This window comes from Corvus cornix, chromosome 21, assembly GCF_000738735.6.
Source record: "Corvus cornix cornix isolate S_Up_H32 chromosome 21, ASM73873v5, whole genome shotgun sequence".
NCBI classification, from domain to species: Eukaryota; Metazoa; Chordata; class Aves; order Passeriformes; family Corvidae; genus Corvus; species Corvus cornix.
This window is the reverse complement of record NC_046350.1, coordinates 6,312,903-6,324,969: the sequence shown is the minus strand read 5'-3', so window position 1 is coordinate 6,324,969 and position 12,067 is coordinate 6,312,903. Positions and strand designations below refer to the sequence as shown.

General features: G+C 40.6%; 1 protein-coding gene across 3 annotated transcripts in view; it reads right to left on the bottom strand.

Annotated features, from left to right (window-relative positions):
• Window positions 1-217: 217 nt before the first annotated feature.
• UBE4B (ubiquitination factor E4B) overlaps window positions 218-12,067 on the bottom strand; it is a 36,984-nt gene continuing 25,134 nt past the window's right edge. For all 3 annotated transcript variants that reach the window (XM_039563945.1, XM_039563943.1, XM_010405921.4), the window contains 11 exons: window positions 9,782-9,881; window positions 8,946-9,073; window positions 8,487-8,585; window positions 7,848-8,083; window positions 6,991-7,117; window positions 6,553-6,697; window positions 5,346-5,480; window positions 4,798-4,989; window positions 2,414-2,588; window positions 1,825-1,971; window positions 218-1,504 (listed from right to left, as the gene is read on the bottom strand). In XM_039563945.1, coding sequence (XP_039419879.1) covers window positions 1,446-1,504; window positions 1,825-1,971; window positions 2,414-2,588; window positions 4,798-4,989; window positions 5,346-5,480; window positions 6,553-6,697; window positions 6,991-7,117; window positions 7,848-8,083; window positions 8,487-8,585; window positions 8,946-9,073; window positions 9,782-9,881 — 1,543 coding nt within the window. In that variant the 3' untranslated portion in view covers window positions 218-1,445. The remainder of the gene's footprint in view (window positions 1,505-1,824; window positions 1,972-2,413; window positions 2,589-4,797; window positions 4,990-5,345; window positions 5,481-6,552; window positions 6,698-6,990; window positions 7,118-7,847; window positions 8,084-8,486; window positions 8,586-8,945; window positions 9,074-9,781; window positions 9,882-12,067) is intronic.

The following is a 12,067-nucleotide window of genomic DNA, read 5'->3' as shown; positions in this document are numbered from 1 at the left end:
CACAGAGCTATGAGTAGGTGCTCAGTGTCACCTGCTTGGGAACATTCTTGAGTTTAAAGTAGTACTGGTATCTGTGTGCACAGAAAATTTCCACATAATTTACTAAGTTATCTCCAGATCCTAAATCACTATCAACAAACCTGAACAAAGACACCCAATCATTTGTAATTTTTATATTTTCACTGACACTCTTACAAGAAAGACCAAGGAAACATTCTGTGCGAGTGTGTATCATTTATTGTAGTTCAAGAGAGTCAGGAATTGAACAGAAGACATGGCAAAAAACAAATAAAAGAAAAACAACCTTTTTTTTTCCAACTTAATTTTAAAACACTGTGGTTTCAAATCCTTTTTAAAAAGGAAATTCAAGTATCATATGCAGGGGGCAGTAATATAAAAATGTTTGTGAATTTTTTTTTTTTTTTTAAAAACATAATTCTACATTTCCTGCACCCTTTCTGCTTTGGTAAGGCCAAGCCATGGATACAAATTGGTACGCAACATAAAAAATGACCCCTGCCCCAAACTGCAGCCTCCAAGGATAAAAGTATCTGCTCTCTGCGGACAAGCTCCAATGGCTCAGAACTGTCAGTTAGCATAGATCTGCAGCATTGAAAGAATGTATTTTATTTTTTTTAAAGTCACTGAAATCCTGGTATTCCCAAGCATCTCATTCATGGCAGCTGTTTTAACATATTTCTATCTCAAGGCTTTTCACAAGTACCAGAGCATCTTGATCAACGTAAAGGAAAGGGACATCTCACGGAAAGGAAATTAAAATCCATGTGTGAAGCCTTTGCTTTTTTGAAATTATGCTTGTGTCTAACACCAATTAAAAACCAAATAGGCAAATATGTGTAATATAAAAATACGATCCCAAGATGAACACTTTGTTGCAGGCACAGTTATCGCACAAAATATGTTCTTTTAAGGGCAGGGGAATGATTTTGATTTTCACAGGATTTGTATTTTTTTGCATTACAAAAGAAAAAGACAGCAGTGCAGGTTTGATGGGTGGAACAGAAAGAAAGGAAGGGAAAGAGAAAAAAGTTACTTTAGCAGCAAAATGTCCAAAGTTCTAACCACAATCAAATTAACGGATATCTGGCGGTAAAAAACAAGGTTGAAGGGATGCTGCCCTGATCCATTCGTCTGCTAAAATAATTCAGCTGTAAAAACTCCAAAATGTGACATATTGAAGGACAGTTTGTAACATAACTTCCTAGCCTGTCCTCCATGTTATTGACCATCGTTATCACTTAAATATATGTACAAGAATTAAGCTGCTTTTCTCCTCGTCCACATGCTCCTGGTCACTACTGCAAGCCGGTGCCGTGGGCGTGCCAATCCTATCAACAGCTCCCAAGTGTATCTGCTCCACTCCTGCCAGAACAGCCCATGCCCTGCTCTGCCCATTGGTGGTGGCATGCACTGCAAGGGAATTTTTAATGGTCATTCTGCTTGTCTCTCATCCAGGCTTGGATTTGCTCTTTAAGTTCTGGCACTAGTAAGGTAAAAAAAAAAAAGAGAAAAAAGAATGATTAAATTACTTGGTAATAGTACTATAAGAAAGTCCCTCATGACCAACAGCCATTTCTCATTTACATATCATCATGTTTTTCAGCCCATTAGTTATGAAAGCAAGGGTGTGAGGGTTTTTTCCCCTCAGAAAAAGGGAAAGCAGAAGGAATGAGCTTTTCTGTGCAAGCTGAGATGAAAGAACTGTTACCTCTACAGGGCCTCCACAGTGTCCTATGAAAGTACACACCTGCCCACAAATTGCTTCCCCCAGCCCCCATCCCAGGGCCAGCTGTCCCACGGTACCTGGTTCCAGCATATTTTCCGTCAGCGTCTGACGATTGAAAGGATCAGTGGAAGAGTTCAGCAGATGCCTCAGGATGATTGACCTGTCCATGATAGTTCCAGAGGGCAGCCTCACGGGGTCAGTCATCAGAGTGTCCATAAGTGGATCTGAGGGCACAAGGGTCTCCTCATTAAAGTGAGGAAAGAGCTACAAATTTTATCTCCCCATAAACCCACAGTACAGAACCACTACTCAGGGTCCCCAGTACACTGCTGAAGTTATAGAGAGTTAAATGGACATAAATCTTTATAGCACTTTCCCCTTTCTGACCTGGAACTAAGCATTCACTGCTGTCACCCTATTTTCAGACTGAGAGGAGGGGTTACTGTTTTCAAGTACATGTAAGCAAAGCATGGCTAGGACTGGACAGTACAATCTCAGGGAAAACCAAAGGAACTCTTAGCTCTGTATTTACTTAACTACATCATTGAAATACAGCAGGATGGAAGGCTTCATAAACAATATATAGTTTCTATTACCATACGGAATCAATGTAACAAACAAAATCCCTCTCTCCTAGATAGTGAGGATTTAGAAGACTCCACTTGCCTCTGAATTCATCCGGAGCATCGCTGTAATCAATCTCTGCACGGGCGTTCTTGGCAACAATTTCCTCCACCTTCTCTGCCAGCAGTTTGAATTTCTCTATTGCTATGGTAGATTTGATTCCAGCCTTCCTCATTTTGGAGATAACCTCCTCAAAGAGCTCTTTACTGTAGGACCTCTACAGGCAAAGCATAAAAAACCAACTTTGCTGAGTCGTAGTATCCATACATGCCATGCAAATACTAAAGATAATTAATGCATTTTTAAAACTGCAGAAGGAAGGATCAATGAAACCTCAACCTTACATCAAAGCAAATAGTATGTAGGTAGCACTCATCTAACACCAAAATGTCAACTTTGGGGTAGACTTAAGATTTTTTTTTTTTACTAGTCATCACCACTGTAGAACTGTTAAGGACCAAAAAAAACCAGGCAACATCACCTAAAGAAAGTGAGGAAGATGCTCAGAGAGGCTGACTATAATCATTAAGACTGTTCTTAGACAAAACATCTGTCTTGCCATTCTCCTGTCTGTATTCTTGTTCTCACAAGTCTTAGCTGAAAATACAGCACAAAATGATTTTTTTTTTTCTTGAAATTTCTTAACTTCTCTGATAATGTGCAGGGCAGTACTGGGAAAGAAGTGATTCTTTCTCCCAGTCCAAACAAGAACTAACATAAAACCCACCCCACAATGTTGCAAAAATAGCAAGACAGCTGAGAGAGAGTGAATGCTGGAGATTTGCCACCCAGTGCAGTAGGAATATCCAGAGAGACCAAATGCGACTGAAGCAAGCATTACTTTCATATGAAAAAGAAAGTTAGGGAAGGACTTTTGTAGCTGTCTGTGTTCTATAGAGACACCATTTTCTTTTAAGTTCACAGTGTCATGTTTTCACATAAACCTTTTAATAAAAAGTGTTATTTACTTTACAGTGCAAGGTTGATATATATGACAAAACAAAACACACTAGGTCTCACAGATTTCTATTTCCCTTGGGATTTTTAAAGGGTTCAACACAGCCCCACTTCTTTCATCTGCACCACACTGCACCAAGAAATGCCATTCAGTACGCAGGACACACAGTGCCCACCCAAACTCCTTTCTCGTGCTCAGAGGGAACAGAACGATGGCAACATGCCCAGGGCTCTATAAACGTTTGCAGATTCCCTCTCCTACGTGCTGGGATTTGCAAATGGGACATGTCTCAAAATGCTTTAGAGAGATCCCGCCATGATCAAGCAACTTTTTGTTTGTTTTGTTTTTTCTCCCAATACCAGTAGCCATTAACCAACCGAACATTTCCTTGGTATTTCTTTCCTGTCACTGACAGTTTCCAAGAGACTGGTCACTCCCCCCACTCCTTTTTTATGAAGGGCCACTTTGTTAATTAAGCTTTTTTCCAGTTCTCATACCCACAGGCTTCCTTCTTTTGAATCCCTACGTCAGTCTGTGCATTTGCTGTGGCTGGCATGGATGAATGATGAATGATTTCATATATGCTGAACAGCACAAAAATATTCATTATGCACATGCAAATGCATATGGTCTGTTTCAGAAGCATTACTGGTATTATCTGCAATTATCAGAATTTAAATAACTACAGAAAAATGATCTTGAGCTACCCCAATACCTCTGCTTCACTAGACACGCAAACAGCTTCATGTGCTGTAAACCAGCTTCCACTAGCATCTCAAGTAGCTGCTGTGAACAATTTTTCCCCTCTATACTTTGAAAAGTTTGTATTATGAAACAAGGGCATGGACAGATGTGACTCAGTAGTTTGACAACTTTACAAGAACACAGAGCTAAGCAATAGCTTATCTTGCTCTGAATATTACCATGAGGAGTTCAAAGGTGGTGTTAATTGTCTCATACATGCTGCGCTTTGTCAGTTTATTACACAGCCATTTAATAAAGTGATTTCAGAGGGAATACAATTTGGAAACTGTCGATCTAGAGAATGAACTTTGATTTGTTAAAGGAGGCTCTTGGTCCCAGCTCTGCCTGTTTTGATGAGGAAAGGGGAGGGAGTCAAATCTCAGTGTGCCTCAGTTCTCCCACCTGCAAAGGGACAAAGTATTTCTGCTAATTTACAGTGAGTCTGTAGGAAATAAGCACATCATGCTCATGAAATTTCCCATGCATGTGAAGTGCTATGGATATTTATGTATGTTTACACGTTTGCAAAGCACTGGGAACACCCATCCACAAAGAGCAGACAGAATATGAACAGAGATGACCTGCTGGAAGAAAACAAACTGCAGGGATGTAAGACAAACTGGCTGGCAGCACACAAGCAAGATGAAACGCTTCTAGAATGTTCTGCGAAGTCCTGTTTGTCCACAGCGCTTTTGCCCTTCTCCTTCATCTTTCTGGAGCTCACCTGATCATCAGCAATTGCTTTAGCAAAGCGAGCACAATCCAGCTGCAGATAAATGTCAGTCAGTTGGTCCAACAGCTTCTTTGGTTCAAACCCATATTTCTCTGGGTTTTCAACTTTCAGGTCACGGCACTTGGGGCCACACAGTTGCTGTAAGTTAAAGTTCAACATAGCAGCCAGTCGTGGTCCAAGTTCCTATGAGAGCAAAGTAAAACACAGATCACAGTGTGAAGGCAGTGATAAAGATTATCGCTAGATTTGCACACAGCAAGATCAGGAATTATTAACTAATAAAATTTTCATTTGGTAGGCTTGCAGGAAGTGTCTGTTCTTTATGCATGTTTGCCATTAAAAAATGTCATGCAAACAGTTGCTGTCTGGAAGGATCACACCATCTCAGTGACTCAGGTAATGCTCTCAACAGCAATTAGATTTTAATGAGATGGAGAAAGGGGAAGAGAATGGAGACTAAGTGCTACCAAACATTTCCAGGTTACTATCCAGAGATGTTAGAGAAGCAGGGAACCAACTTAAATCTGAGCAGGACTTACAGGTCTGAGAAAAGGCTTTTGGACCTGCTTGGTAAGGATATGGAACATATCAACAGTTTCTGTTGCCAGGGCAAGATATGAACGGGACACACGCTCATCCTGAGCCAGCTGCGACTGCCGGGCCTGTTGCTGATCCTACAAAATAAACACAGAGTGGTTACAATTCCAAGGAATTTCCTGCATGACCATTCATCAAAACCTTACAGCCACATTCCTAAGGGGATCTAGACAAAAGGACAGACAGTAATTCAAATACAGATGTGGGAAATCTTTTAATCTAAGGTACAGCTGCTCACTTTTATCACCTACTACTAATGTCTACACCAATTTTCCAGAATTCTGCAACACTAAAGAAGGAATGCAAACAGCATAACGAGCCCCCGTGGTTATTGAGTCTGTTTACACCCTCTAACTGCTCCTCACAGCTGCAGAACTGGATTATGCTTCCTTTCCATCCAAATGCCAATACTTCAAAACGAGCTTGGGATCTGAGAGTCAAATGAGGTTCTCTCTAATTTATGCACCATCATAAATAATAAACACTCCCCAGTGGAACAATCTGTAGATGATGTACCAGCTCATTTTGTAACTACAGTAATGGCTTTACCTTGCTGGTAGGCAGAGACAGGAAGAAAGGCTTCAGAAGAGCAAACCAGAATACATTTAACAAAGATCTTTATAGCTTTTCCTTTTGTACTTTTTCTTTTTTTAAATCAATAACCTTAAAATAGAAATACCTGACATTGGTGGGTCAACACACACAATTACTGTCTAATCAGGCCAAGCTCTGAGGTACAGGATTATAATTGTCTGCATCGAATCTACCAAGGACCAATGCATTAACAGAATAAAAGCTTCTATTCCTTGAAGTCAATTCAACTGGCGAGCATCTTCCCAAACCTCCTTCAGGAAGGTTAAAGTCTCGGTTTCTCCACTTAGAATTAAGTGCAGAGTAATTTGAAACTTTATACTATATCCACTTCACACCACTCTCTTTGCCAGCCACAACGTAACTAGGCAGAATGATGGTTTTTGCAGAGTGTGATCCAGAGTGACCATGGCCATACCGGCAGCAAGAAAAAGCATCGACAACTGCTTCTCATAAGCAGCTCTTTGGTGCTGCCCCTTATAAAAAAGTTTTTTTAGTGGTCTTGTATTGGAGAATTAAAAATAAGTAAAGGGCACTTTGAAAAACAGCTCTGTTCACCCTGGGCAGCAGGTCCCATTGCTCTTTATTCTTCATCTCCTCTTGCACTTCATGGATACGTTTTAGGGACTCCAGACTCTCATCCAGCAAGAAAGTTGTGTCATTTATCAGCATGTTGATGTAGCGAACAAACTGCTTCCCAGAGCTGAAAACATCGAAACACAGGTATCACGGCAGAGCAGGTGGGTGTGCAGAGCAGACTGCAACCCCAGAAACACTCCTGCACTGTATATTTCCAACAACGATCCCATTCCCCAAGCCAAGTTGATTGTGGTGTCCAGAGCTCAGTTTAGAAACACTCCAGTTCTACTGGAAGGGGTTGCCATGTAAGATACAATGGAAAGCAGCATCACCCATTCCCAATGGCAGTGACCTCCTCAGGTCCCTGCCTGAGCAGCCTGCACAACAGGAAGCAGCCTGAGACAACCTCTTACTCACTTGAACTCTTCCATAAATGTACCATGGTGAGCTATATTCTGCCAGAGGCTTTTGAAAATGGTGCTGATGTGGTAGCGGATTGTAAACTTGTCATAGAATTCGCTAGTGGCTCCGGTATGCTCCACATCTGGAAAAGACAACAGATCCCAAAACATTCCCACCAGGATTCACTGGCAAAACACCTCTCCCTACTGCCTCCAATGTTATGAGCTTGAAGCACGCACAGAAACTTTAAGAGATGAAATTCAATTCCCGTTCAGAAGTCTCCATCTTAACTCCCATTAAAAGAAGCAGCCCTATACATTTTCTAATCTAGACCCAACCTCATTTCTGAAGAAAAACCCTGAGAAACCAAAACATTCTGCTCTATTCAACTCTGATCTTCATCCCACAGCCTAAAATCTCACTAAAAAAACTGGGTATGCTACAAAAATACTTGTTTTTGTTATGGGTGCAAAAACTCTTCTGAAACACCCAAATCTACAGACTAGCAAAACTACAATGAGGAGTTTTAAAATCCCAATATTCCTTTAGAAGCAAAGCAAAAGCTTTAATTTTGGAATCTAAAGATCACAAAAGCAATTGTCCCATCAATTCACACTGCTGGACTTGTCAGTGCACAACAGCTTGTGAAAGGACTGGAATGCTTAAGGTTCCATCTAATGCTATTTCCCCCCATTTCTGAGCAATAAAGCCTCATCTTCACAAGACTCAAGATCTATCTGGGGGGTTTTTTTTGTTTGTTTGGGTTTTTTTGGTTTGGTTTGTTTGGGTTTTTTAATAGTTACAACAGCTAATACAGCCTTTGGCCTTAGAATACTATTGTGCACTCAGTGATCCACAGACAGAGCACTTACCTGTGTAAAACTTCATCAAGGAGGGGACTAACAACTTAGTGGAGAGAGGGTGATTCTCAATCATTTCAAAGAACTTCTGTGTCCGGGGCTGAACAGCTGGATTTGTCATGAACATCACTTCCACCAGCTTGGCTACTAAATAAGGATTTCGGATGTAGTTCTGGTTGCACAGCATCACAACAAGGAACATCACTATGTCCTGAGTACAGGGCTCATACAGCACCTGAGGAGCATATCTGGAAACAAGGAGAGAAGGAAAAACTAAATGAAAAAACGCCAACCCCTAATGTTCTACTTCTTAAGCTATGGCTTTTTAAAAATATTATTCTAGTGATGATTTAACATATCAGAAGATCAAAAGGTCTCACTGAAAACCATAAAGAAAATTCCTGGGGAGAGAACCAAAGAACTTTCTACTTTCTTCCAAGATAAATCTAGGTTAGAAGGGACTGTGGAGCCATCTATGCATTATAGCTGCAGCAATGCTGCCATGCCATAACCTTATGGCTGCTGTTAACAACCAGAACATCAACTGCAGATAAGTTAGAAAACTACTTTTCCACCCTACATTTATGCATGTGCCACCTGCTAATGGGGCAAGTGGTAGTACAAGTTACCTTCAAATATAACTTTACTTACTGTACAATAAAAAATAAAAATTCAGCAACATCTTCCACGTAAAACTCTGGCAATGCTGCAAATACTTTCGGAACCTCAGGAGTTAAAGGCAATTTTACGCTGTAAAGCAAAAGAGACAACAAACAGGACAGTAAACCAGCAACGTTAAGCAGGAAGTGGCACGTGCTTCCTTATGGAACTCTTCTATGGGAGCCCTTTATAAAAATTTGAAACTGACTTTTTTAAAAAGCTCATGTCAGTACTTCAAGGGTACCAAACACACCTGAGGGAGCCCCCCAAAACCCAGCTGAACATTAGACTCTGAGTAACACACATATTCCATGCAAGGATGTACATCACCGACCACGTAATGCAGATGCTGTAAGTAAAAATAATTCTAGAACTGCTAAATTCAGTAAGCAATCTAACACGATCTGAAATATCTTTGATACCACTTACACAGATCAACCTGACACTCACTTGGGATAGGCAGGGTCAAGAATGCGAAGCATCAGCTGAATCACCATGCCATAGAAATTCAGGCATCTCCTGAGGAAGTTTTCATCCAGCAAACCAGCATCTGCACAAGCCTTGCACCTCACCAGTTTCTGCAGAACATGCACACAAAAACTAATCCAGGGCAAGACAACATAAAGGAATGTGAAGCCTCTCCAAGACAATCAATACATCTGAGAATCACAACAATTATACAGTGGTCTTTTCTTACAATACACTCTTATTTCAAGAAAACAGGGCACATAAGCCCCAACACAGCAAGTAAAATATAATTTAGAGTTGCAGGGACAGATGTGCCCTTCACAAGCTTTATGGGAACAATGAAAGAGGTAACAAAGGTATCAAAGTGGGAAAATGTGTGATTAAAGCCATTTTGGTCTACAGCTCAAAAAATTTGTGCCAATTTCCATGAGGAAGATCTGAGCAGAACAGGCCTTCAAAAAACAGAGCACCCCAGTTTACTCATCTTTGCAGGAACTCTGTGTGAGATCAGTGACTTGAGAGTCCCTGCTTGTGCATGGACTGTGCACACACAGCTGAACAAAGCACAGTCCCTTTGCTTGGTGTCTCTCCAATTAAAAAACACAGAATTTTCCTATTGGTGGTACTTTGAATCTTAAATTCACCATTGATGTTATATTGTATCACAACCACCATCTAGTGCAGCACTCACAGGGGTCAGAGGTTCAAACCCACCATTTTCAAGCAGCATCAGAGAGAAGTTGTACTTAAACATTAGGACACAAAGTCAATACACAGGCTACCAAAGCGTTTAGTTGAGAACTGAATCACTTACAAACCTTAAGCTGTGTCTTGCACCGTTTCAGCATCTCTCGATGCCTGGTGGCCAGAGGAGAATCCTTCCACTGACTTTCATTGTTTTTCAAATCTTCAACAGTCCTGAAAACCAGATGCAGGAACTGGTTATCATGACAGAGGGGAAATGTGCTGCCAGCACAAGGCATTTAACTGACTTATCTGCTAAAAACCAAGGGACTATGGACAAGTGGGGAAAAAAGCTGATCATCTTCAAAGAAATTACCCATCATCATAACATGAAAAATAAGTTGCTTTTGTAAATGCAGACTGAACATCTGCACAGCCAGAACTCAGAGGCACCACATACACTAGCTCCAACACCCATGACTGTCAGACACACCAAAGGGATGAAACACAAGGGCTCTATCTTGCTTGATAAACTAATTTTCTCCACTGTATTTAAAAAAAAAACTGCCTTTTTTTCACACTGAAGTCTATGGTCACTCTAAAGTAAGGTTAATAGGATGCCATGAAAATTAAACCTTAACACAAGGAAAGGATGGTTCAGTTAATGAGACAGAGAGTTTATTCCTCTTCTAGTATCAAAAAGGAAAATGGAAGACAAAATCAGCCAAGGAAGAAAAAGGTGGCCAACAGAAAGTCTTGTTAGAAAGAAGAATGTTGCAGGTCTATATCCTGTGTATCTTCCCCCTTTCTACTACTGCAAATGATTTCTCTGAGTTTTGTTCTACACTTCTCATGCTCCACTCCCAAGAAAACTCAGGCTTGTAGAGGAGTTCAGTACGCGAATAGTCCGCAGTCTCCCTGTTGGTATAAGGACCACAAAATATTCAGGTTGATATTCCTTCCCTTCCTTACCCATCGTCTTACGCCACCCCACAGAAAGAGAACTTAAATGTACATTACACACACTATTTGCATTTAAAAAATTCTACATATTCCCATATCTTAATCCTTTTTAGGAAGTGCAGCTGATTAGAACAAAACTCATACACTGAACTGCATGAATACAGTCCCTTTTCATCCCTTCTCTAAACACAAATTCTCTTCCACATCAATCTCTGCCTACAGCAGACAAATATCCAGTGTAATTTCTTTACTAACAAGATCTAAAGACATTTCCCAGTGTTGCAAGCAACTAAGCAATTCATGGAAAATGCTGAAGCCTAAGCTCCTACTGCTGTCAGTAAAGCCAAGAGCTCTACACTCTGCACCGTTGGATGGGGACTGCTGCATCAGCAACTCCTGTAAAACAATTCTAAATAAGGAAAAAGCAGCAATTCCTTTTTCAAGCCAACATATGGCTTTTTTACAAGTAATCCACACGCTGTTCATAGGAAAATAGTTTTTCCTTTAACATATACTGACTCTCCCTGCTCTGCTCTCTGCTACTTCCCAGGTTCTTGGCCTGCATGTGCTTTAAAAATTAAATCATTTCAAATGCAGTCCAAAAATCCTGTAATGAACTCATGGCATTACTGCCAAGGAACATGTACCAAAATGCAATGAGTGCAATAATAAACAATGGAAAATACTGATGATACAAAAATCTGTTCTAATTTTAACAGAGCATTCTTCACGGTTTAGCAACTGTAAAAGTCTATTTGAGTTTATGCCAAGAGAAATGGAAAACAGGAGTATCTTCATGTTAGCATCATAATGTATTTATCATTTTTAAAACAGTAAACCATATGCTGAATTACATGTACAATAATATTAAGAGTTGTACAACAATATTAAGAGTTCACTGCTGAAGGCTTCTCTCCCCCCTGTCCCAAGAGTATGGCAAATTTCCCTGTCTCAGAAGCTGAGGGGGAAAAGGTAAATATCTTCTGGGATGTTCAAAACAGCTCAGGCACAACTCACAACGCCTTGTTTCTGAAATCACAAGTCACCTCCACAGTGACCTGATTATTTATCAGACACGTAACCTGACATGCATTCCTCCAGCTCTGACAGAGAGCCTGAGGCACTGATGCCCACATCCCACCAACCACACCACAGATCAGTTATAATGAACAGTGTTAAGTAGTGTCATGAATCCTAAAATGTTCTGAAGAGAGTTATCTTTTAAATAGAATGGTCTTCTCACCAACTTGAGCTGCCTTGTGTAACCAACACCCTCCATCTCACTATTATATGAACTCCTGATTCAAGCCACAGTCCTCAACACACCCAAAAATCCCCAAGGGCCAAAAGCAGCAGGGCAACAGAAAAGCTGAGGTGTTCTGTACTCAGCGACAGTTTCACCTAAATTGTCAGTGTGATTTCATGTAGTTTATCAGACTTGCTGCCGTGGTGAGAGG